The sequence below is a fragment of the Grampus griseus genome (genome assembly GCF_964374135.1).
Source record: "Grampus griseus genome assembly, chromosome: 6".
NCBI classification, from domain to species: domain Eukaryota; kingdom Metazoa; phylum Chordata; class Mammalia; order Artiodactyla; family Delphinidae; genus Grampus; species Grampus griseus.
This window is the reverse complement of record NC_139000.1, coordinates 98,898,743-98,923,154: the sequence shown is the minus strand read 5'-3', so window position 1 is coordinate 98,923,154 and position 24,412 is coordinate 98,898,743. Positions and strand designations below refer to the sequence as shown.

The 24,412-nt window shown below is 57.3% G+C and overlaps 2 protein-coding genes across 5 annotated transcripts; one reads left to right on the top strand and one right to left on the bottom strand.

Annotated features, from left to right (window-relative positions):
- Nucleotides 1-3,744: 3,744 nt before the first annotated feature.
- Nucleotides 3,745-6,497, top strand: NUDT18 (nudix hydrolase 18). The gene is made up of 3 exons (XM_082657086.1): nucleotides 3,745-4,009; nucleotides 4,942-5,155; nucleotides 5,405-6,497. Exons 1-3 carry the CDS (start codon nucleotides 3,848-3,850, stop codon nucleotides 5,998-6,000), a joined length of 972 nt encoding a protein of 323 aa, XP_082513212.1. The 5' UTR covers nucleotides 3,745-3,847; the 3' UTR covers nucleotides 6,001-6,497.
- Nucleotides 6,498-8,004: 1,507 nt separating this feature from the next.
- Nucleotides 8,005-22,483, bottom strand: FHIP2B (FHF complex subunit HOOK interacting protein 2B). 4 transcript variants are annotated; one of them, XM_082657403.1, is made up of 17 exons: nucleotides 22,390-22,483; nucleotides 17,816-17,894; nucleotides 15,479-15,651; nucleotides 14,713-14,817; nucleotides 14,305-14,427; nucleotides 13,860-14,087; nucleotides 13,557-13,753; nucleotides 13,136-13,244; nucleotides 12,828-12,904; nucleotides 12,277-12,466; nucleotides 11,536-11,681; nucleotides 11,318-11,446; nucleotides 11,061-11,151; nucleotides 10,715-10,858; nucleotides 10,235-10,375; nucleotides 9,922-10,022; nucleotides 8,005-9,687 (listed from the first exon to the last, which is right to left on the bottom strand). In XM_082657403.1, exons 1-17 carry the CDS (start codon nucleotides 22,432-22,434, stop codon nucleotides 9,549-9,551), a joined length of 2,217 nt encoding a protein of 738 aa, XP_082513529.1. In that variant the 5' UTR covers nucleotides 22,435-22,483; the 3' UTR covers nucleotides 8,005-9,548. The 4 variants fall into 4 exon arrangements, with proteins under 4 accessions (XP_082513529.1, XP_082513532.1, XP_082513530.1 ...); XM_082657406.1 differs by lacking the exon at nucleotides 22,390-22,483 and adding an exon at nucleotides 21,808-21,916; XM_082657405.1 differs by lacking the exon at nucleotides 8,005-9,687 and adding an exon at nucleotides 9,705-9,792 and having other exon boundaries at nucleotides 9,918-10,022.
- Nucleotides 22,484-24,412: the final 1,929 nt, after the last annotated feature.

The following is a 24,412-nucleotide window of genomic DNA, read 5'->3' as shown; positions in this document are numbered from 1 at the left end:
GATGGGCTTGCTGTCCCCTCTGTCCTCCTCCTTCCGGTACATGCACTTCAGAGCTGATCACGTTCCAAGTGGCACGGAGTGACCCATCCTTACCTACACTTCACCTTGTATAGCCGTGTCCTGATGTCACCCCAGAACCCCAAACACGGTGTCCTTCCTGTGGGAAGATGGCGATGGCCCCGGGACAGGCCCTGTCTCCCGTCCAGGCCTCTTTGAGGCCTCCCCTTTCATGGCAGGTCACAGCACCCTTGAGGGCATATTGGGTCTGGCTCCTAGCGAGCAGCAGGTGGACCAAATGTTTCAGAACTCGACCTGGGAATAAAACCGGTCCAGGTAGGGACTGACCCTGAGACAGCTTGGGGCACTTGATGGCCCTCTTCCTCAAGGAGGTTCAGCAGGCCACCCCTCAGTCCAGCCCTGCACTTTGGGCCTCTGCCTCCCTGTATCCCACTGTCCACCTGCTCCAGCCCTGCTCACTGGCCCGGCTATCACAGAGGCACCTCAGAGCTGGAAGTGACCTCAGAGTGTGTATATCCAATGCTGCCTTTTTTTTTCTTATCAAGTACTTTTTTTTTTTTTTTTCGGTACGCGGGCCTCTCACTGCTGTGGCCTCTCCCGTTGCGGAGCACAGGCTCCGGACGCGCAGGCTCAGCGGCCATGGCTCATGGGCCCAGCCGCTCCGCGGCATGTGGGATCTTCCTGGACCGGGGCACGAACCTGTGTCCCCTGCATCGGCAGGAGGACTCTTAACCACTGCGTCACCAGGGAAGCCCTTAAGTACATTTTTTAGACTTTTTTTTTTGGCCATGCCATGCGGCTTGCAGGATCTTAGCTCCCTTACCAGGGACTGAATCCGGGACCTAGGCAGTGAGAGCACCTAGTCTTAATCACTGGATCGCTAGGGAAGTCCTATTTTTTTTTTTTTTTAGACTTTTAATTTTGAAATGATTTGAGGTTTCCAGTTGAGTCACAAAGATACTACAGAGAGTTCCCAGTTCCCCTTCATCCGTAACATCTTATAGAACTGTGGCACAATGATTGAAACGTAAGAAATTGATATGAACACTACCATTAGCTAAACCACGGATTTTATTGGGATTTCACCAGTTGTCTGTTTTAGGAGCCACCCAACCACCTTACAGATGGTCTAGAGGGTAGATGTGGCTCCCGCGAGGTCACCCAGCAAGCTAGTGGCGGGGCACAGGCTGAAGCCAGACCTCCTCCTCCCCGTACTCTGGGCTACTGTCCTCCTCACCCTTCCTGCTTTGTCCAGGACCAGGGCTGCTGCTCCCTAAATGACTTTAGCCTCACAGACACCCTTGCCCCACCCTGCCTGCCCGGCCTGTTTCCGAGGTTGCCTATGCTGCCTTCCTGTTCGCATGCACGTGTGTCCACAGGCCCCAAAATGGCTGGCTCAGGCCCGGCTCCTGTGGGTGCTGGGAGCACTGCACCGCGGGGCCAACCAGTTCAGCCACTTCCGTCCACTGTGCTGCTCAGCCACCCACACCCGCAAGTGCTCTGCCCTCTGTGGGAATGGAGGATGCAGAGCAAAGCTGATGGAGACCTACCTTTGTTTCACGTTCTGGAAGTTTCTATCTCAGCCCCCCTCCCTCCCTTGGCTTTTCCAGTTCTGTCTTGGGGTTTCTCCTGACTCAGTCTGGTGTGTGCTCTGTCTCCCAACACCTTGAGAAAGTCTACTTTCTGTTGTCCCTCTCAGAATCTGCCAAGGCCTGGGTACACCCCCTCAAGGGCCTTCTGCCCGTGGGGCCCTTCACAGTTTACAATTGGTTTTCAAGTTTCTCATGTGCTCTTCATCACAGGGGTGACTAGGTCCACTTAACAGGAGAGGAGCGCTTTTCCCGGTGATAATGGGGGGAGTGGAGACACGGTCTGCTGCAGCCTTTGCTCTTCCGGTCAGTTAGGACATCTGGTATTTATCTTAGGCTGCCTCTGAGACTCTCCGAGCCCTGCCCAGACATGACCTCACTCTCTCTCAAATCATCCCTGGGAGGCAGAAAGGAGTCTGGGACTAACACTGTCCCCACTTCACAGATGGGAAAATCAAGGTCTAAACACACACACGCACACGCACGCACGCACGCATGTATGTGCGGCAAATACATCGACAAGTTGCTGTGCAGTCCTGGGGGCCTGACTTCAGCCCTGTGAGTTCAGTTGTTTGGGACGTGACAGGTCTTGGATAGGGGTAGGGGCAGCAGCGTTCACCAAGTGCCTCAAAAGATTGCGGGTCCCCTGGGGATACTCCACAGCCTAATCCAGCACCCTGACTCCAGGGACCTTGCAGTAAGTTCAGTATGTGAGAAGGGCCTAAGGAGGCTGATCTGGTGTGGCTGGAATTCCCGAGAGTAAGGTCTAGTTCACCGTGGCCCTGTAGGCACATTTCATGAAAATGAGCCTTTGTGTGGTAGCAACAAGTGCTGCGGCCAGGAGGGCCCAGCCTGGAGGGTTGGTGGGCTGCCTGGTGGTGGTGACCCTCGCCAGACAGCCCCCAGAGCTCCTCTCATGATGTCTCACCTTCCCGACAGCCCTGGGAAGGAAGAGCTGTTAGGAGCATACAGCATGAGCAAACAGGCCCACAACTTATTCAGGGTACAGAGCCAGCCAGGGAGCAGTGGCTGGGCATCCAGCTCCAAGTCCAGCGCTTTGTCTGCTCCACCAAGCTACTGTTCCCCCAAAAGGGACATGCCCAAAGCCAGCAGGAGGGAAAGGGGAGCCCTCACTGGGGCTGAAGAGCTCAGACTTGGCTGATTTCAGCTTCATTCCAGCTGGCCCTGCCTTCCTGTCCTGAGAAGAGGTTAAAGGAAGCTCTGAGGAGGAAAGATCAGGCTGCAGGGGAAGCAGGAGCTCCCCAAATCAACCCACACACCATCTCTCAATATTCCAGGGCTCCGTTAACTGCGGGGGCGGGGGGCGGGGGACAACAAAGAGCAGGACCCGGCCCCTGCAGGGGAGAGGGCCCTGACCCTGCGAGGGAAATGCGGCAGGCAGGGCGCCGGGAGAATACTGAGGGCTGGGCAGGCTGATCTCTGCCCCAAATCCCGCCTTCCATCGCCAGGCACACCTTGAGCATCCCAGCTCTGCTCCCTCACTCCTCTGAGCGCCTGTAGCATCTCATGCCCAAACCAATCTTTTAGTCCTTGGCTTATAAATCAGTTGACTTTCCATTATATGTCTATGTCCACGTCTCCAACTAGATCAATATCTCCTCCAAGGCAGGAGCTCGTGTCCTCCCTGCCACGTGACAGTCAAGTCCATTTTTAGTGAAGAAAGGTTATCTGGGAAGTGTCATTTCGGGCAAGGCCATGGTTTGTTTACGACAAAAGCTGGACAGTGGGTCCAAGCCTCGGGCCCGGGGACGTCCTCGGGCTTGTAACGTCACCGTCGCTGGCCGCTGCGGCGCTCCGCAGCCTGCGGGCAGGATGACATCATCGTCGGAACCGGTGCAGACAAGTGCGCGCGGGAGGAATTAGCTTGGCTGGCGGCTGGCTGCGCCGGGAAAGAGAGAGGAGAAACCGATAGAGAGGCAGAAGCGGGGCGGGGTCCGCACTGCCAGGGCGCGGTGCCCAGCCCCCTTACGGACTGTCCCCGCCCCTTTACGGACTGGCCCCGCCCCACCGTGACAGATGCGAGCCAGCCAATCCGGGCCGGTCGCGGTGACGCGCAGCCTATCAGCGGCCAGGGCTCTCCGGGCGCTTCCGCTTTGCGAGCGCGTCTGGCCCGAGTTCGCAGGGGGAGGGTGTGAGGGCGACGCGTTCCACGGTCACCCAAGTTCATCCCACCCGGCTTGGCCGGTCTGCGGGGGGCCCGCCTTCTCCCTGGGGACCCGATGGCCTCGGAAGACCTGGCAGGGACACTGGCGGCCGTTCTGGGGGGCCGGGGGCTGCGCGTGCAGAACTATGACTCGGGGCCGGCCGGGGAGACGCCGGCGCAGGTGCGGCTGCGGAAGAACGTCTGCTACGTGGTGCTGGCCGTGTTCCTCAACGAGCAGGTGAGCGTCCGCCCGTCAGGCCCACCGACCAGGCCTCCCGGGCTCGCAGGCAACCCCGGTGGGGACAGAGGACATACCGGCAACAGCCACCGCTTCCTGGTGTGTGGCTCTTCCCAGTTTTGCAAAGCACTCTCACAGTTACATCTGAGCCTTGTGCAGCCCAACCGTGCCATTGTCCCGATGTACAAAGAAAGAAACTAAGGCCCAGGAGCCTGCCTGTCCCATCCCTCTAGGCCTCAGTTCCTTGAGGCTATCTTACGCCTCTTCCTTTCCCCAGAATCTAGCACAGTGCCCGCCGCGGAGTGGGCTCTCTTAAAGACCTGTCCAGTGCTTCAGAGACCTCCCCTGGGTCCCATGGGCAGTAACTGCACAACCTGCGCTTACACTCAGGCCTTCTGACCCCCTGTGTGATGCTCTTTTTGGTGCTGATCCCTGTACAAGTTGCTGTGACAACAGTTAGAAGGGGCCGGAGTCATAGGTAGGAGTTGTACGGGGTGAGGGTTTGGGGTGTGTCTCAAAGTCTAGACTCCAGTGTGAGGACTGGCCACAAGCAGTTTATAAAGCACAAGGGGAGGTGAGAGATATGCAGTGACTTATGCAGACATGAATCAGTGCAGGACACATGGCAGCCCTCGCTGGGAGGCCTAATGTCCAGCCCCTGAAGCAGCTCCCAGGAATCTTAGCCCCTTTCTGAAACGGAAACTTGAGTGCAAGGAAGGATGAATTGCAGAGGCAGCTGCAGTCCCCAGACACACAAGGGCCAGTCGTCTGGAGAGCGCAACAATTTCAGGGTGTCCCCCAGAATGTGGGTATTGAGCAGCTATAGCTGAGATTTGTTATGGACCCAGGGCAAGCAAAGGCTGCTGGCTGTGCTGCTCCCCAGGAGCTCCCATCCCGGCTGTGGTGGGTGAGGATCCTTCCTCTCCCCTCAGGATGAGGTGCTACTGATCCAGGAGGCCAAGAAGGAGTGCCGTGGGTCGTGGTACCTTCCCGCGGGGAGGATGGAGCCCAGGGAGACCATTGTGGAGGCGTTGCAGCGGGAGGTGAAGGAGGAGGCCGGGCTGCAGTGTGAGCCTTTGACGTTGCTATCTGTGGAGGAGCGGGGCCCCTCCTGGATCCGCTTTGTGTTTCTCGCTCGCCCCACAGGTATGGCCCAGTGGATGGCAGTGTGGGCAGAGGGCAGTTGACACCGTTTCCCCAGCTTGTCCTCAGGTGAGATGAGCCCCTGTTCTGGCTGGTACAAACCTGGCATCTCCAGTTTCCAGCCTGAGGACTTGACTCAGGGCCTCCCCTGGGTCAGGACTAGATCCCTGGGTGGCCCTTTACTCTGCCGGGCCCAGCACTTCCCTCAACATAATACCTTTCCCCCTACCCTGTCACCTACATCACCCCCAGGTGGAATTCTCAAGACTCCCAAGGAGGCAGATGCGGAGTCCCTGCAGGCTGGCTGGTACCCACGAACCTCGCTGCCCACCCCGCTGCGAGCCCACGACATTCTGCATCTGATAGAGCTAGCCGCCCAGTATCGCCAGCGAGCCGGGCACCCTCTCCTTCTGCCCCAAGAGCTTCCCTGCAGTCTGGTCTGCCAGCGGCTCGTAGCCACCTTTACCAGTGTCCAGACAGTGTGGGTGTTGGTGGGCACAGTGGGGATGCCTCACTTGCCCATCACCGCCTGTGGCTTTGCTCCCATAGAGCAGAGGGGTGGCATCAAGATGGCCGTCCTGCGTCTGCTACAGGAGTGTCTGACCCTGCACCACTTGGCAGTGGAGACCAAGGGGTTGCTTGGACTGCAGCACCTGGGCAAAGACCAAGCCGATGGCATCTGCCTGAACGTGCTGGTGACGGTGGCTTTTCGGAATCCAGGTATCCAAAATGAGCCCCCGAAGGTTCGGGGCGAGAACTTCTTTTGGTGGAAGGTGGTGGAGGAAGACCTACAAAGCCAGCTCTTACAGAGGCTTCAGGAATCATCTGTTGTCCCAATCAACCGATAGGAGGCTGCCGTCAGTGGGCCAGGAGCTGGGTTCCCATGGGCGGTAATTGCACAACCTGCGCTTACACTCAGGCCGTCTGACCGCCTGTGTGATGGCGTCTGTGCTTCAGAGGAGGCTTTGCCTCTGAGAGGCACAGGGGGTTGGTAGAGATCTTGTTGCATGGGGAGCAGGGCAGTTCTGGTTCCCAGGGGGACTTCCATCTCTTGTTGCCATGGAGCAGGTCCCTGCACTGCATCGGAAGGGACAGTGCCTTCAACCAAGCAAGGAGTCCAGAGCTCGAGGACCCAGTTGCCCTGAGGGCACAATGAGGGCACGACTCCCTAAGGGGATGTGAGGACTTTCTGGACCTGAGGTGGCACCTCCTCATCGTTTTCCGTGCCCGCCTCAGTAAGGGCCTCATCCAGATTCTCAGGCACTTAGAACGTGGAAGGGGTGCTGGGGGAGGTCATTGCAAGGGAGTGGGTCCCTGGCTGAGTAAATAGGTGTTGTTTACTTTGCCTTCCCGCCTAAATGTCTCTGTGGGTTGGAAGTGAGCAGGAAAGGGGGGCTGCCATCAAGAGAAGCGCCTTCCCTCATCCCGCTGATACCACCCAGGCCTTCCCAGACAGCAGGCGACACTGCAGGTGAGTGGCTGGCAGGCTTCCTTCGTCCACCACAGCCTGTCTTGGGCCCGCTGGGGCTCCTTCATGTGCCTGCCAGGTGGGCTGTGACTACATCCCCTCCAAGGTTTGAGCAGTGAGAAGGCCAGGAGAAGCTTCAGGTGGGCAAGGAGCGGTGAGAGCTGCCCCTGCCTCTCTCCCCCAGTCTTTCTGCCTGAGCTTCTCCGACAGATCCCTCCCGACCTCCCTCTGCCCCCCAGGCTCCTGCCTCTGCCTTGGTACGACTCCAGCCCAAAGCCAGACCAAAACCCTCTCTTCATTTCCCCTCAGCTCAGCTGAATCATGGTAGGAATTATTTTTAAAAAGAATTTTACTAAAGTTTAAGGGAAAACCAAAGGAAATGAGGAAAATATTTCACGCTACTTACTGCTATACACTCACCACTAACATACAGGTTTTGTTCTGAGCAGGGAAATACTTGACTGGGTTTCCCTTCTGAAGTAACTCCACTCTGACAGACACCGAAGGACCAGGATAACCTCAAAGCCCCCCTTCCCTGCCTCTCTGTGCTGCCATCTTGTTTTTCTGGCCTCTGGGGCTGTGGTAGGAATACTCTTGTTCCCTCTACAGACAGATGTTTTCCAAATGAGGGAGACAAACCCTTTCATTCTGGTTTCCCTTCTCTCAGCGTCTGAGAGACCCACCGGTCCACATCCACATTGAAAGACAGTGATCTTCCATTATTTAGCCTATAGTAGTTTTCAACCCTGGGTGCCCATTAGAATCACCAGGAGAGCTTTAAAAACAACTGTGGGCCCACCCTCAGAGACATGATTAACTGGTGGAGGGCGGGATTGGAGCACTGGTATTTTTAAAGGCAACCCACAGGGGGATGCTTTTAAAAAGCAACGAGGCGAAAGCCACGGATCAGGCCTCACTCTGCATCTTCATCTTCCCTGCCTTGGAGTACTCTTGGGGACCCCCCCCTCAGAGGGTCGCCACACGCATACACTTAGGGACAAGATTTTTTAAAGTATCAGGCCCACCGTTCACCACTAAAGCAGTCATACCGCTCACAACATAAACACTAAAAAGGAGACTTGCATACAGATGCCTCAGGTGGCCCATTCCCTCGTGGCGTCTCCAGGGCTGCCGGCTCTCAGCTGTAGGCAAGCCGCGCAAAAATAGTGCTGCTTGGCCGAGAGGCTGGCTCCTCGTAGGTGCCGGGGAACATCAGATCAGCACTGCCAGAGCCTGTCTCTGTTTACCACTCCCCCCTCCGGCCCCCACCACACACACACTGCCCCCGTACACCCCTGTGCTGGAAAAGGAATTTAATTCGCCTTCCTTGGGAAGATGGGCCTGAATCAGCAGTGGAGCCCTGGGCAGAAGGACACAAAGGGTGCGGAAGAACAGGGCAGCTGCGTCCACACAACCACACCATTTATTGCCGTGCTGTCTAGCAGGGGACACGGTGCGAATGCCCGAGTGCATCGGGGAGCGGACTGTCTGACTCCCAGACGCTCAAACGTTTTCTGAATCGAAGAGTCCAGACCCAATTCGCCCGCTGAGCTCTGCTCCCCTGTCCCACACCAACGCCCACGTGTGCACACACGCGTGCAGGCACGTGCACAGTGTCCTCCGGGGCAGCAGTTAAATCTTCCTCAGCTTGGAGGGATGCAGGAGAGGTAGAGGTCATTGAGTTTCCTCCTCTTTCACGTCACCTCCTGGCAACCTGTGGACGGCTTCTCGAAGCAGCATGGGCAGAAAAATGAAGCGAGTGGGGCTCTGGCCTGCTCCTCCTTGCCCAGGAGTGAAGCCAGCAACTGCGTTTGCTGTGAGGTAATGCCTGGCGCCGCCTGGGTGCTCCTGCAGGTTGAGACATACTCGGGCCGGGCGGGGTGGCGGCCCCCGCCGTGGAGGTCATGCAGGGAGAACCACACCATGACCGGCTGGCTGCCTGTGCCCCAGCCCCACTCCCCGGCCAGGCCTTGGGGTGGGGCCCACGGGCCGGTGGGCATCTTGGCCTCACCCGGACCCAGAGCTTCCAGCACCGCTGGGACTGAATTCCATGGAGAACCCTGGCAGGATGCTAAGGGCAAGGCCTGGCCTCCCCCGGTCTCTGAGCCCCTCTGCCCAGGTGTCGTGGACCTGCCGAGACAAGTTCAGAAGGCGCCAGAGAGAAACCAGCTGGAGCTGGAGCCTGGCATCCAGCCCCCCGGGGCTCCCCAGGCCCTCTCCCACCCTGGCTGCAGCTGCATCAAGCTTCTCATAAGCGGCTGCCCCCAGCTGGGTGCGGAGCATGCTTTGGGCATTTGCCATGAGGCTGTTGGCAATCGTGCAACAGTCTCCAGGAGGGCTGAGGGGGAAGAGGGGCTTCCCCTGCTGTCCACGGCCGCTCCCCCAGGGGTTAAGCCAAGAAGGCAGGAGAGAAAATGTCAAGTCTCGGCAGCATCTACGGTACTTGGTGTGGCGGAGGTAGGGTCGTGCCCGCATCTCTCTGGCCTGTGGTCCTGACCAGCCTCAGAGCTATCAGCTCACTCCCCCTCGTGCCCCTGGAATGAGTCTCAGGTCTTGGCCTTCGCCACAGATGGCCCACAGAGACAAGTGACAGGCACAGGACACATGAAACTCTGGGTCTGGGGGCTCACCTGGCCGTCACCCAGCTCCCCAGAGAAGGCCCCGAGGACACCATGCTGCCCAGAAAGCCACCTCTTTTGCTACTTGGCTTCTGATACCTCGGAGACCCACTCCTTGAAACCCAGTCTGGTGGAGCCAACAGGCCAAGGTCGTCTTGAGTTAACCCGAGAGTGGAAGCCCAGACCTCCACCCAGGCGGAGGTCCCCGGGATGTGAAGGAGACGGAGCCAAGCCCCCACCCCGGGAGGACAGTGGTGGCGGCAGTGCCAGGCGGGAGGCAGCTCTTGGGCAGAGGTGTCGTGTTCCTGGTTCAGACGTGCCCTTCCGGGGGTTCAGAGAGGCGCAGGTGAGGACCATGTGGGGGGAACTTGACGAAAGCGATGGCAGCCAGCTCTTTGCAGAATTCCTCAAGGACTACCACGCCCTGGAGGAGGGTCTGGTGGTCCAGCCTGAAGGAGACAGCATGGCGGGGGTCACGGCTGGGAGGTGTGGGGAGCGTGCCAGCGTGGTATCCCAGTGTCTGTGAGGGATCACCCGGCGGCAGCCACCTCTGTCTGTGAGGAACCACAGGCCTCAGCAACGGGCCCTCCTCTGTCCCCGGCCTGGCGCCTCCCCCACCCGGAAGCCCTAGATTTCCCACCCCAGGGCTCTTCCTTGGGCACCCGCTTCCCTCTCTTACTTACTGCTCCCCGGGGACCTGGCCCATCAGCTGCCTGCGCACCAGAAGCAGTTTGCCTGGGAACTGGGGCACCCTCTGAATTCTCTGCATCAAGTCCCCGATCACCTAGAGTGGGAACAAGAGGGGACTGAGGAGGAGACCAGCGACACTGCCGCAGGGTCCCTTGCTCTGTCGCACCATGGGAGGGGGGTGGTACCAGTGCTTTCCCCTGGAGCTGGCAAGGGTGCCCACTCCTGCAGCCCCCAGCACCCCTGTCCTGTCCCCCTCCCTTCCTGTCCTCAGCATTGGCATGCTCCCTCTGGCCTGGGCATCCTTACCCTGACGAGCACAGAGAACAGGCTCCGGCAGCCAGGGGCCAGGTTGATGTAGGGATCCAGGAGGTACTCGTGGATAAGGGGGTGGGGGAAGAGAGCGAGCCGGGACAAGACTGAGGTCACTTGCAGGTTCAGGCTGTACGGCTGTGGAGAGCACGGTGGACAAGCAAGGGTTGGCACAGGCAGTGAGCACTTCTGCGCCCCCCACCCCCCAGCAAGGCGCCTGGCCAGTGTGAACGCGCGCGGGGGCTGGAGATGCATGTGATGTGTGTGTCATGGGTTCCCTGGGGCTGAGGACCAGGGCACGTCAGGGCATGTGGAGCAGAGGCGAGACGGGGCTTCCCGCCTGGGGAAAGGTGGGGCTTGAGGGGGGTCGTGGAGCCAGAGCAGAGAAGATGACTGGACCCCCACGGCTGGGCCCTGCTCTCCTGAAGGACTCCAGAGGCCCTCGCCCTGTGGCAGGGGCCCAGCCCTGTCGGGCACCTGTTCTAGAATCCGGGATATGCGGTCGAACAGCATTCGGAGGAAGTGACCCTCAAAGAAAGGCCGTTCGGGCTCATGGGGGTCCAGGGGTGGGAGAGCTGGTGGCCAGCCCCAGGGCGCCACTCGGGAGCTGCACTCCTGGAACTGAAACAGGAGGGGAGAGTTAAAAGAGTGGACCCAGCGGCCAGGCGGCACCAGCAGACAGAGGGAGCCACGCAGGCAGGTGGGGCTCGGGCACTTGGCCAGAGCTGGGAGCACCTCGGGCGGGAGATCGCAGAGGCAGAGCGTATTAACCCCACGCTCTGAGCGGTGAGAACTGGGCGCTGGCAGAGGCCTTGACACTCACCAGTCCGTAAGCATCGTGGACGTACGTGTCATATCCGGTCTCCTCCAGGAAAGCCGAGGTCTTGGCTTCCTCAGGAACGAGGCAGAGGAAACTAAGAGACAGGACCCTAGGTGTGGAGGTGTCCCCGCCTGGGCCGCCCTGCTCTCCCCACTCCACCTCCAGCCCCGAGGGAACACTCTCCTGGCTGCACCCCAGCAGGGCTGTGGCCAAAGACGGAACAAAACTCAGGTGGCTCAGACTTCCTGACCTGCTCCTACCTGTTGACAATCTCAGTCACCGCTGTTTTGCCATCGGGGTTGGTGACAGGGGCAGGGGGAGGCTTCATGGAGGATTGAAAGCCAGAGTCAAGGAAGCCATCCGTGAAGTAGGGGTCTTCCTCCAGATCTCTGTGCCAGGGCAGACAAGCGAGGCACCAGTGAACGCAGGAACTGGTGTGGGGTGCTGAGGCCTCCCCGAGGCACTGGGTTTCACTTACAGGGTGTCTTCGTAGCTCTCGGGCTCGGGCGAGCCCCGGGCCACGTAAGGGCGGCCCTCGAGGTGGCACAGGATCAGGCTGTGGATGATCTGCTCGTGGGGCTTCTGGAGCAGCTCCTCGAACAGCCGCAGCGTGGCGATGCTGATCTGGGACAAGAAGCGGTCAGCAGGACACCCCTTCCCCACCCCGGCCTCTAGGGGTGCCTGGGAAGTGCTCACCCAGGTAAGAGGAGTGCCCCTAGGAGGGGGTCACCTCCTCCAGCCGGGGGCTAAGGTGGCAGGTTTTAAGGGGAGCAGATGGGTGTTGGCCCAGGAACCAGACGTCTGGCTGGTCCCTGTCCCATTACTAATTTGAGGTGTGGTATCAGGCAAGCCCACTGGCTCCCCGGAGCCTTAGTTTCCACGTCTAACAAATGGCCCGGAGCTGTCAGCCTCAAACAAGCCAAATGAATATAAAAGCATTTTGTAAGATAAAAAGTGGCATCACAAGTATGTGATCACAGAAAATTAACTGCGTGACAAAAGCAGTTTGGCTACCAATCACTGGGTCACTGCCTTTTTCTGCCTTTTTTTGGCTGGGGGCGGGGGCGGGGGTGGGGGTGGGGAGTTGGATTTCAATGGCCTCAAAGGTAGAACCACCTGGAAAGCTAATGCAAACGGGAAGAAGCTTCAGGAAGTCCCTTGGGCAGGGGTTGGGGGCCAGGGAGCGGTTAGAGAGGAGGGCCCGCCTGGCCCGCCTCACCTCATCAGAGAGGTGGTCGCAGTGCCTGACGAGGTGGCCGCCCAGGGTGTGAGGGCTGTCCTCGGGGGCTGCAGGCTGCTGGTCCGTGCCCAGGAGGAAGGCCACGGCCTCCCGCAGCAGCGCAGGGGAGCGGAGCTGGCGCAGCATGGCGGTGAGCAGGGCGGTGGAGGTCAGGATGCTCTGTTCAGACCTACAGGCAGGGCGCGCTGAGCCAGGCGGGGGCCCTTGAGACCAGAGTAGGGGCAGGGAGGGAAGGGGTGTAGGGGGCAGCGCACTTTCCTGGTTCCCTTGCATTTTTGGCTGGTATTTCTCTGCTCACACCCCACCCCCTCCTGAGGTCCTAGAGTCCAAGGGTGGGAGGCCTTTGTTAGCCCACGTAGCTCTGAGCCACGAGTGTGTCAGGGGAACAGGCAAACATCAACTGACGGAGCCCACAGACTCCGATGACTCTGGACAAGGAGGTCCCTGGTCTCAGGCGCAGGAAGGGGCTTGGTGGGGTGGGTGGTTCGCCCAGACTATGGCTACGCCCAAGGGAACTGCACAGAACTTACACATGCAGGAGCTGGGGCTGCAGAATCTCCACAAATAACTTCTCAGCCACAGACTTTGCCAAGGCCTCCGACACCACCTGGGCGCCAAAGGACACTCTCAAACACACTTTACCTCCGATCGGCAATTTTCCACTGAGAAACAGCTGTGTCCTTGCACAGAGCCTGACAACAGGTAGAGGGTCTCTGCTGACCCCGGGCCCCACCCAGCTCCCAAGAGACCCCCTGGGGCCTTGAGGTAGAGACACAAACAGAGCACCATGAAGCGGGGGACACCCAAGGAGAGCCCTGCCATCGCCCACCCCGCTCACCGTGTGGGCTTCTGTGATGAGGTGGTCGCAGTAATCAAACCAGCCCAAAAAGGCAGCCAAGGTCTCCTTGCCGGGGAAGGAAGCCTCATCAGACGGGGCACTGGGTAACCTGAGGGAGAGCGAGGGAGGTTTGTGAGGCCTGCTTCAGCTATGTCCAGGAAGCTGGGCCCTTTTGCCCTCTGCCCTAGAACCTCTGTTGCGGGGGGTCAGTTCTACTGGGGGCTCTGAGGGCAGAAGCCAAAGTGATGCTTTCCTGGAAGGCGAGAAGGCCCTTGGGCATGGGTTGTGACCTCAGGAAGACGGTGGCCAGCAGGGGTCCCCATGCCCCCTGGAAAACAAGAAGAGCCGCTACCGGGAACATGACGGGCAGGGCTTCTAGCCACTGAAGATGCAGCCCAGCCTTCCCTGGCCGAGCGCCTACCTCCAGCTGATGCCCTCTGAAGTGGCAATGTCTGCGGGGTCCAGGAAGCTGGGCAGGGACTGGTACAGCTGGCAGAGGTGCTCGACGATGGCAGGGCAACAAGGGCTGCTCTGCACCAGGTAGGTGGCAGCTGCCTGGGAAGCCACGCTTACCAGGAGCAGCAAGTTCTCCTGGGCCTTCAGGGCCACCCGACCTCTCTAGGGGATAAGGGTACGACTTCAGTGACGTGCGGCGGATCCCCCAAGTGCCCTCCCAGCAACTCGCCCTCCCCATCCCTGCTCCCTGCGTCTCGGCAGCCGGCACCTTGCTCTTGCACAAGCCAATCAGCGAGGTGATGAGGGTGCTCTCCCCAGGGCCTCCATCTGGCTCCTCGGTCTCAGCAGGCAGCTGGGTGCTCAAGGCCCGGGCCCCCCGGGCACCCCTGTCAGGAGCTTTGCTGTGGGGCTGCTCCTCGTTCTTGACGCCGGCTGCCTCTCTCGGCAGGGCGGTGGCTTCTCTGGATGCCTCCTTCCTACCGACGGTCTTTCTACCCTGCAAGAGAGGCTGCGTGAGGCCAGGCTGTGGTGCAGACCACGCCCCATGATGGCCCCTTGGGAATACGGGGTGGGCGGCTTCAGCGTGGAGCTGGAGGGGAAGCTGCCTGAGTGCCTCCCCGGTTCCTGCTCCATCCTCCTGCTTCTTCAGAAGGGCCACGGGGGATTGCCCTGGGGTCTGGGCCCTCCCGCTCCTGTTCCCCAGAGGCGCTCACTTCTAGAATATAGGTGAGCAGGGCTGGATCCTGCTGGATCTTGGAGCAGAGGACAGTGGTGAACTGCACCTCCTCCTTTTCTGTGAGGGATCCAGGAACTGTCCCACCAAGTCGGAGAAGTTTCTGGAAGCGGAGCAGGACAGAGACAGAGGGGAATGGGGTGGCAGGGAAGAGAAGGAAGAATGGGGCGGCAGAAAAAAAAAACCCGTGCACGACTGTGGGTTCAGACTCAAACCTGCGGCACGGGTCCTGATGGAGAAGCTGGATTTGGGGTCTTTCTTAGAGTCTCAGAGGGTGTTTTTGTCGAGAAAGGTCCGGTGCTTTGGGACTGGCCTAGGAGCACCCCCTAGCTTTTCTTGAAAGCATAGGCCTCACCCCCAGACGCCCCTTAGCTTCTGGGCCCCTCACCTGCACAGGCCTGTGGACGCTGAGGTAATGCAGGAGGGGATGCTGCACCTGGGCCAGAACCTTGCTGAAGAACTGGAGCACCTGCTGCCGCATGCCATGCGGGTACTGCGGGTCGGGGGAGAGTGCCTGTCAGTCAGGCGGCGAGGCCACGCCCCCGCCCAGACCGCTCCTCCCCTCACTGCGCGGAGGGGCCTTCTCCGCCAGCCTCCCTCCCTCACGCTTGGAAACTGGCCTCCTCTACGCTGCTAAGCCCGCTTCCTGCTTTTTTCCTTTTTGGCCGCACATGCGGGATCTTAGTTGCGACCACGGATCCAACCGTGCCCCCTGCATCAGGAGCGCGTAGTCTTAACCACTGGACCGCCAGGGAAGTCCCGCCCCCTTCCTGCTTTATTTTCGTCCATAACCTTGTCCTTACTGAACATACTATACGTGGGCTCCTTTGATTATTCTGCCTCTCCCCACTAGAGTTTTCGCCTGTTTCAATCACTGCCGGGTCCCCAGTGCCCAGGACACAGACTGGCACACGGCTGGTCCTCAGTGCATCTTTGATGAACGAACGCGGACTGAACGAAAGGAAACATGTCCTTAACCCCGACGACAGCGAGAACACGCCACCAAAGCAAATAAGCAAGGGCCCGAAGCCTCGGGGTGTTCTGAGACAGCCTCAGTGCCCCGCCCCCAGTGTGAGCACCGGGAGGAGCACAGGTAGACCTGCCGGACACCGGCTCAGGTGGAAAGCTCCAGAGGCACCCGGGGTCCTGCCCACCTCGGCCTTGCCCAGCGTGCACAGGGTCTCCAGGATCTTGTGCTGCAGTAGGTACTCCAGACACGGCCCCGCCTCACCGGCCGCCGCCTGCTGCTTCTCCTCGTACACCAAGATGTCCAGCATCTGCTTCAGCCGCCAGGGAATATCTGTTTTCTTGGCCGGGGTGTTTTCATCTAATCAAGATTCAGCAAACAAGGTGAATGGGGTGAAGAGAGGCACTCTGGCTGGATGGGGTCAAGCCCACAGGGCCTAGGGGGTGGAGGGAGGTGGAGGCCAACTTGGAGCAGGCCAGAGACCAGAGAAAAGGGAAGTTTACAGTTGATGCCTCTCTAGTTAAAAAGACAAAAGACCTCCTAGATGAAGCCCGGGATACAGCCCTCTGACGGAGCATGTGTGCAGGCCCCAGCACTTTATGAGAGCAAAGCAGCAGCATTTTTTCTCTGAACCCTGGGGCCTACAGAAGCACACCTGCTAGGGCTTCAGGCCTGCTCTGGGCCTGAGTGGAAAGCTGTGGGCTCAGGGGTCTCTGTTATACTATTTAGAAGCCAGCTTCGATCAGCTTCCAAACAGATAACCTCCTGGGGCCTGTTTATGTCTCTTTTATACTCAAGGAAGGCAATACTCTATTTTTTTTTATAAAGCAAAAAAAAAAAAAAAAAAAAAAATCCATGCATGACCATGGGTTCAGACTCAAACTCACTGCACAGTGCCCAGGTCCTAATGGAGAAGCTGATTAGTGGGGTTTTCTTAGTCAGTCTCAGAGGGTAGAGTACTTTTATAAAGAAAGTTTTGGTACTTTGGGACTGGCCTTGGAGCACCCCCTAGCTTTTCTTGAAAGCATTGGCTTTTAAGCAGGGCAGCTCACCTCGCCCGCCCCTGCATCTCCGGTCCAGGGACCAGTCTGGAAATTAACGGATTGGGCCCAGGTGAAGCCCCAGGTGGACCCAAGGCAGTTCTAGATCTTTTCCTAGTCTCTGGTAGCTTGGGGCTCCCTGTCAAGAGATCTTCAGTCTAAAAGCTGCAAACTTCCAGATGTAAAATAAGTCCTGGGGATGGAATGTACAGTATGGTGACTACAGTTAATAATACTTTACTGTATGTTTAAAAGTTGCTAACAGAGAAGATCTTAAAAGTTCTCATCATAAGAAAAAAAAATGTAGCTATGTGTGGTGACAGATGTTAACTAGACATTGTGGGGATCATTTCTCCATATCTCCATGTACTGAATCAGTATATTCAATTGATTACAGCAGTTATATTGGCTTGGCCAAAAAGTTCGTTCGGGTTTTCCGTCAGATGCTACAAAAACCCAAACGAACTTTTTGGCCAACCTAATGTGTCCATTATATCTCAGCTTAAAAAAACAAAAGGGATCTTCAGTCTAAAGCAATCGTTCTTAACTGGGGGTGATCCTGCCCCTGCTCACCGGGATATCTGGCAATGTTTGGAGAGCTATTTATGGTTATCACAATGGGGAAGGAAGGGGTGCTACTGGCAGTTAGTGGGTAGAGGTCAGAGTTGCTGCTAAACATACACTGTACCCCCCCCAAGCCCCCTACAACAAAGAATGATCCAGTCCAGGTGTGACCAGTGCCAAGACTGAGGAACCTGGTCTAACAGAACGCTCAGAGGGTCCCTCAGAGTGTCCAAAGGCCACTTTTAATTTCTTGGGTTGGCTCAGGCTGGAAAAAAAGCCTTTAGGAAAGGTGCAGGCTGGAATCAAACCCCAGTCTGAACTCCAGGCGGTGGAAGGCTAGGGATGCAGGAAAGGTTACCTGGCAACCAGTGCATCTCCACCAATCCCAGCATACTGACTACAAAGCAGCCAATGAGACGCTGCCCCCTCGGTGAGTGATCCTGATGGGCCCAGATGACCCAAGGCTTTGGTTTTTTAGAGTGTCGGCTTGGGGAGAAGGACCAGGTGTGCTACATGCCTTGCCAGGTCTCTACAAGAGAAATGCCCTGTAAGTTGGCTCACGGAAAAGAGGAATTTATTCCATTTCTTTTCTTTAATCAGTAAGCCCTAGGCACAGGGCCCAGGCACTTGGAGACTGAAGGCCTGGACATTCTGCCCAACTGGAAGCTGGGGGCAAGTGGGATTCAACCTCTGGGCTGCAGAGTCAGGCCAGTGAGACCTCAGCCTCCCTGTCCCCACTCCTACCTCCCACAGGTCCCCTCCCAGAAGGTCAGGGTGGGGCAGCCCCCACTCTGAACTCGTGAGCAGCGGATGTCACCTTCCTCAGGACACCTGCATCTCTGAGCTGCAGGGTGACTCCACCCACACCTTCCTCCCTGCTCCCTCCAGGGATCCCTGCACGGAAGGAGACCAAGCCCCACCTGTGCTTTCAATGTAGTAGTTCGTGATGCCCTTCCAGTGTTCCACGAAGGCCTCCAGCAGGTCAATGCTGGGCTCCCGCTGTGGAGAGAGCAGACACAACCTAAGTGGTCGCCGCACTCATCAGAAAGGACATTCCAGGGCTTCCCTGGTGGTGCAGTGGTTGAGAGTCCGCCTGCCGATGCAGGGGACACGGGTTCGTGCCCCGGTCCGGGAAGATCCCACATGCCGCGGAGTTGCTGGGCCCGTGAGCCATGGCCGCTGAGCCTGCGCGTCCAGAGCCTGTGCTCCGCAACGGGAGAGGCCACAACAGTGAGAGGCCCGCGTACCGCAAAAAAAAAAAAAAAAAAAAAAGGAAGGACATTCCACCATCTGCTAAGTGTCGGACGTGTGCTAGGCCCTGGAGGAGGCACCGTGATCGTGGGTTCTCAAATTGAACAGTTAAGCATTTTCTCCAGGACATTTGCACATTGTCTCCGTATCTGCCAACCATCTCCTGGTTCCTTTCCTCACACCCCCTCTCCCTTCTGGAAATGCTGTGACATGAGCACATGTCATGATTCTATATCCCCTGTCCCAGAGCAGCTAAGACTGATGGTAGGGGAAACAGACACAGAAACAGATCATTTCTATATATCGTGGTTATGCTACAACAGAGGTACATAGAGGGAAACAGGAGAGCACCACCAAAACAAAATCAAAATGATACAGACGGAAAATGTGGCAAAGACAAAGCTTTCAGGTCCCTCTTGGTCTGAGAGTCTGAAAATCCGGGTTGAAGGCCACGACAGCTCAGTTCAGCCAGATGGATAACGTTAGCGGAATATTAAGGAAGTACCTTACTTATAATGTGCTGCATCTTTTGTCCACGGCTACAGGCCGTGCACCCCTAGCTCCTCTCCGCTCTGCTCCTGTCCACATCTCCTCTGACTCCTTCGATCGCCCCAGGGGGAATTCTGATCTGCTGTGAGCACCCCCCGAACCTCCCCGCTTTCCCAAAGTGCTCTCTCCATTTCCATGCCCCAGCTGGAACTAACCTTGAACTGGTAACAACCAGTTCCCCTGAAAACTTCTCCAAAAAAGCACATTTCTTCTCTTTTCTTGCAGGGTAAATTTTCGCTGGAGAAAAACGCATAGTCCCTACCTATATCCCTACCTCTTAGTCTTTGCTCCGGCCACTCCTCTGTCCAGGAGGCCCCGTATTCCCCTATACCTGTCTAGGTCCTAGCAGTCCCCAGTGAGGTCCAGCTCAGGGGCACCACCTCCACAAAGCCATCTCTGCAGTCCCCAGATGCATCTCTAAATTCACGCTTTACTGCACCACAGGACGGGGTGTCTCCTCCTTCCATAACTCACTCGGTAGGTATCTGTTGAGTGCCTACCACGTACAAGACACCACGCCTGATGTTACAAGCCATACAAGGCTGTCTAAGAGCCAGTCCTCCAGAAACATGCCATGGAGGAGAAGAGAATATAAAACACGCTGAATAACTCAACTACTGAAGTAGTGTGAGAACACAGGAGAGGTGGAGAATGACCTTCGGGCGAAGAGGGGTCACTTCCAACAAGTGGAACAAAGAGGCTTTACTGAGGTCGTGCGGGAACTAAAACCTGAAGAGCTGGGTCTGATTTCAACAATTAGAGAAACAGGAGAGACATTTCCTGCAGAAGGAACTTTGCAAAGCATGTCGGGGCCAAGGATGGATTGATGAGTGTGTGGGGCCTTGAATTTCTTGGCCAAACCAAGAAGTCTGATTTTATTTTTAATTTTTTAAATTTTTTATTGTTTTGCAGGCCGCCGGGTGCAGGTCAGTGACATCGGAACTGTGTGAGGAAGAGTCATCTTGCGGGTGTGTAGGAGACAAGACGCAGGATGAATGCTTAGCAGACCATTATGACAAGAGGAGGAAGCAATCACACTGAATCAGAGGCCTTGAAGTATTCCCCCGGCCTTGGCGGCCCAGGCAGTCTTGTCTTCTCTCAAAGTTCGCTGTGGGGACCACGACTCTTACAGGAGTGGCACCTCGCACAGTCGTTCCAAACACACCATCCATATGGAGTGACAGCATCTTATCACATTCTACGTGATGCTATTATTGTTGAGTGAGCAGTCATCTCTCCGGGAGACTGTGAGCTCCCTGGGGGCCAGGGTTCTGTTTCTGCCTGCCCCTAAAGGGCTCTGCACAGAGTGATTACTCATTGATATTTACTAAATATCTCAGCAAACTCCTTCAGCCCCTTCCATAGTTCCTTGTCTCTGGGAAAGCCCTCTGACCACGCTACAGTCATCGCATAAGCCTGTGATGGGGTCTCATCTAGCCTTAAAATTCATTTATAGTCTCCTAAAGCCTTAAGCTGGACTTAACTCGAAAAACAACAATCCAGGGGCTTCCCTGGTGGCACAGTGGTTAAGAATCCACCTGCCAATGCAGGGGACACAGGTAAGAGCCCTGGCCCAGGAAGATCCCACATGCTGCGGAGCAACTAAGCCCGTGTGCCACAACTACTGAGCCTGTGCTCTAGAGCCTGTGAGCCACAACTACTGAAACCCGTGTGCCACAACTACTGAAGCCCACGCGCCTAGAGCTGGTCCTCCGCAACAAGAGAAGCCACCACAATGAGAAGCATGTGCACCACCAATGAAGAGTAGCCCCTGCTCGCCACAACTAGAGAAAAACCGCACGCAACAACAAAGACCCAACGCAGCCAAAAATAAATTTAAAAAAAAATCCAGCAAGAAAAGGAGAAACAGGAGAACAAAGATTAGCCAAAACAGACCGTTAGAGCTAAGAAAGCAGGGGGGTAATCTTTACCTGAATCTGTTATTAGCTACTGTAACTCCAGCCCAAGGAAACTGCACCAAATGATGAATTTTTAAAGATAATATTATATTTACAAATAACACTAAAGATTGCTATTCTATTTTGTCAGAAGAGGGCAGGAAGGAGCACTCTTCCTCCTTAACTAGGAGTCAAGCAACTTGCTGGGGGTTTTAACCCGGTGACCCAGCCCTGGGAAGACCTATGCTCAAGCTTCGGGGTGGGAGGGAGAGGGGTCCCCATCTCTCCTGATGGTCGCACGGGGCCAGCCAAATTTCCAGGGCGTCATCTGTATGTTGTATACTGAGGGACCTAAGATCACCTGCCTAAAAATATCCCCCTTGACCAGCAATACTCCTGCAGCCACTGACACTGAAATTTCCACATAGGAAGCATTAGAAATTCACTTCTCAGGGCTAGGGTCCTGTCTATCCAGTCCACCCACCTTGTGTACGGAGCTTTTCCAGAGAGGTATGAAGGAGTGTCAGATTACTTTCTAAAATGACAGTTATTTTGATTGGGGATGGGGAGGAAGGGAGGAGAGATCATTTTGGAACCCCCTCCTGAGGCGGGATGGCCGGAGGCTCCTGAACACCGGCTAGGGCAGGGCTGGGGCGGGTGGGAGAGGAGGAAGAGCTGAAGCTTTTCACTTTCTTCACAAGTCTGCTTAAGGCTGAGACTGCTCTCACTCATTAACAAGCTCTGATTTGGTGTGCGTGTTGGGGAGGAAGGGGATGCAACCCAAGGGTGTTTCTCCTGAGAATATGTGATACACTCAACTGATCAATTAGGGGGAGGGTTTATACTGTGAGACAAAAGAACTGTTAACTTTACAGGCAGAATCTTGGCAGGGTTGCTTTAACTGGAGGGCATCCCGCCTACCCTATCTAAACGGCACTTTTATCTCGCTCAATGAAGAGAACAGCCGCCGTGGGCGCCTCTCACCAGCCTTCAACCCCAACAGAAAATGGCAGAAACACACACTCCTCGTCCCCGCTGGCCGCCCCAGGCCGCACCGCAGCTGGCCTCTCCTGACTCAAGGTCAGTGGGGCTCGGGCTGGCCTGGTGTTGAGACAGTATTCTGGAAACCGCGCTTGTACCCTGCAGACGGCTGTTTCCTGGGCCAGGCGACCCCCTTCCCGCCCCCCCCCCCCGCCCCCCGACTGTATCTGTACCCTTCCTGGGGACTTGGCCAGTCCGGAGCCTGCACTTCCCAAGTCCAAGGTGAGAGGGCAGAGTGCGCCTGAGTGTGGTCTTGGAAGCGGCCGAGGGCTCGGAACCAGGGTAAGGGGCAGCTATTTTTTAAGGCCGGGTGACCAGGGAGGGAGGAGCGTGGGGGAGGAGGAAGGCACCCAAGCTGGGGGAGGGACCTTGGGGGGAATTTTGGGAAGAAACTATTGGGTGACTAGGGATCACTCGGCACAGAGGAGTTTGGGAATTGGAAGAGACTCGGGGAGCAGGAGAAATAAACAGGAAGCAATCCGGGGAGAAGGGTTAGGGGCCGGAGCGACCTGGAGAGGAGCTGGGAACACGCGCGATTCGGAAAGAAGCCACTGGAAGCGGGGAGCGCTCCGCGGGAGGGGCGCGCCGGGGGAGTGAGGAGGCCCGGGAAGGGGCACCACGGCGCGGGTGGGGGGGGTCCCTTCCTGGAGGCGGCCCGCGCCCTCCGCCCGCCCGCGTGCCGGCCGGCTCCACCCCCGGCCCCGCGCTCGCCCTTCCGGCGCAGGCCCCACGCGCCCCGGCGTCCCCGGCCTCACCGCCCCCATGGCCTCCTGCAGCAGCGCCCCGAGCCGGCTCAGCATGACGGCGGCCCGGCTCCCGGTTCCCGGGCGGTGGTGGTGGTGGTGGTGGTGGTGGTGGTGGTGGTGGTGGTGGTGGTGGCGGCGGCGGCGGCGGCGGCGGCGGCGGCGGCGGCGGAGGCGGCGGAGCTCCCGGGCGCAGGCGGCGACCCGGAGGCGCGGCGAGGGAGGCGGGGCCCCGGCCGCCCCGCCCCACCGCCCCCGCCCGGCCTAGCTTGGGGTAGGAGAAGAGGCCGGCAGCCGACGTGGCCGGGCCGGGCAGCAAGGAAGGGTGCCGGGGTCGGGGGCGCCGGCAGCCGGGGCAGCGGAGGGGCAGGGTCAAGTCCGCCGGGGCCTCTTGGTGAACCAGGAGGCAGCGAGCGAACTACCCTTAGAGAAGGGCGAGTGGAACCAGACAGGTTTTTCCCATGAGGGATGAGAAGGTTTGTGGGTTCTGGAAGTCTCTAGACTTTCCTCGTGGGACCCCATAATGCCTTAGCCTCCCATCATGTGACGTCGAGGATCAGCAGAAATACATTTTGAACAGCTGACTGCCATGTGCTCAGGAAGAATTTCTTTCCATTCCTGGGGGAATGGGGGCGTGGAGCGGGGAGATGGGGAATGGGCTTTGTACCGGCAGAGCTGGCTGCTAGAAAGCCCCCTCCCTAAGGTCCCAGCTTTTGACATTCCGGGAAACCCTGCTCTGGTTGAGAGTTCTGCCTGTGTAATTCTTGGCCATAAGTTTCCCAGTGTGTCCCCCCCCCAGCAAACACACACACACACACACACACACACACACACACACACACACACAGGAGACACACCTGTTTCTTTCCTTGATACGTCTAGAAGGGCAAAACGGGGCCAGCGTGACTTCTTTCCCCCACCCCTGTCCAGCACAGTAGCCACTGGCCACTCGTGGCTATGGAGCTGAAACGGGCTAGTCCTAATTAACATGTGCTGAAGACATGTCAGACAAAGGAAAGAATGTAAAATAGTCACTAATGATGTTTTATGTTGATTACAAGTTGAAACGTAATCTATTAGATAAATCGAGTTAACCAAATATATTATAAAAATTATTTCACCGGTTGCTTGTTAATTTAAGTGGATACAGTGCTGGTCCAGAGGTCCTGCAGAGGAAGTCACACTGGCCTCGTTTTGCCCTTCTAGATGCACCAAGGAGAGAAACAGAAGGTGGGTCTCCGGTGTCGGGGACACACTGGGAAAGTTACACCCAAGAGTTAAACAGGCAGAACCCTCAGCCAGAGCAGGGTTCCCCGGAATGTCAAAAGCTGGGACCTTAGGGAGGGGGCTTTCTAGCAGCCAGCTCTGCCAGTTCAAAGCCCATTCCCCATCTCCCTGCTCCCATCTCCCACCTCTACCCCCCAGGAATGGAAAGAGATTCTTCCTGAGGATAGGGCTGACATCTGTTCAAAATGTGTTCCTGCTGACCCCTGACACCATCTGATGAGAGGGTGAGGCACCAGGGGTCCCACGAGGGAAGGTGGGTAGCCCCTGTCACAGATCTGAGGACCTGGAGCTGTGGGGTACTAGGGTTTCACTGCACTGGCTCTGCCTTTGGGGCCCCTTTCACCAGTGGGACTAAGGCCCAGGAGGCAACGCCTGCCCAGAGTTGGCCATGTGCTGTGGAGTGGAGCCTGCAGTCCAGACCTAGTCACGGGGAGGCCAGGGTTCGGCTGAGCTAGTATTTGGATCTCAGTTCACTGGCAGCTGCTTAGGGAAAATAGATGTTTCAAACAGCTCGTCTACAATTGGTCCCGGGTGAGGAGCCTACGGGAAATGAGAGGAGGCTTTTAGGCCAAAAAGTATAAGAACAAAGGGAAGAAACAAGCCTATTCTGTGTATCAAGAAGCAATCTAGGGGACTTCCCTTGCGGTCCAGTGGTTCGATCCCTGGTCGGGGAACTAAGATCCCGCATGCTGCATGGCGTGGCCAGAGAAGTTTTTTTAATTTAAAAAAAAGCAATCTGAAGTCAGTC

Excerpts from the sequence above, each read along its gene's own strand:
- NUDT18 (XM_082657086.1), top strand. The coding sequence starts at position 3,848 with ATGGCCTCGGAAGACCTGGCAGGGACACTGGCGGCCGTTCTGGGGGGC. Across the intron at positions 4,010-4,941 it reads CCGTGTTCCTCAACGAGCAG|GATGAGGTGCTACTGATCCA; the intron begins GTGAGCGTCCGC and ends CTCTCCCCTCAG. Across the intron at positions 5,156-5,404 it reads GTTTCTCGCTCGCCCCACAG|GTGGAATTCTCAAGACTCCC; the intron begins GTATGGCCCAGT and ends CATCACCCCCAG.
- FHIP2B (XM_082657403.1), bottom strand. The coding sequence starts at position 22,434 with ATGCTGAGCCGGCTCGGGGCGCTGCTGCAGGAGGCCATGGGGGCG. Across the intron at positions 13,754-13,859 it reads TTGGCTTGTGCAAGAGCAAG|AGAGGTCGGGTGGCCCTGAA; the intron begins GTGCCGGCTGCC and ends CTTATCCCCTAG. Across the intron at positions 11,447-11,535 it reads GAGAGCTACGAAGACACCCT|AGATCTGGAGGAAGACCCCT; the intron begins GTAAGTGAAACC and ends GCCCTGGCACAG.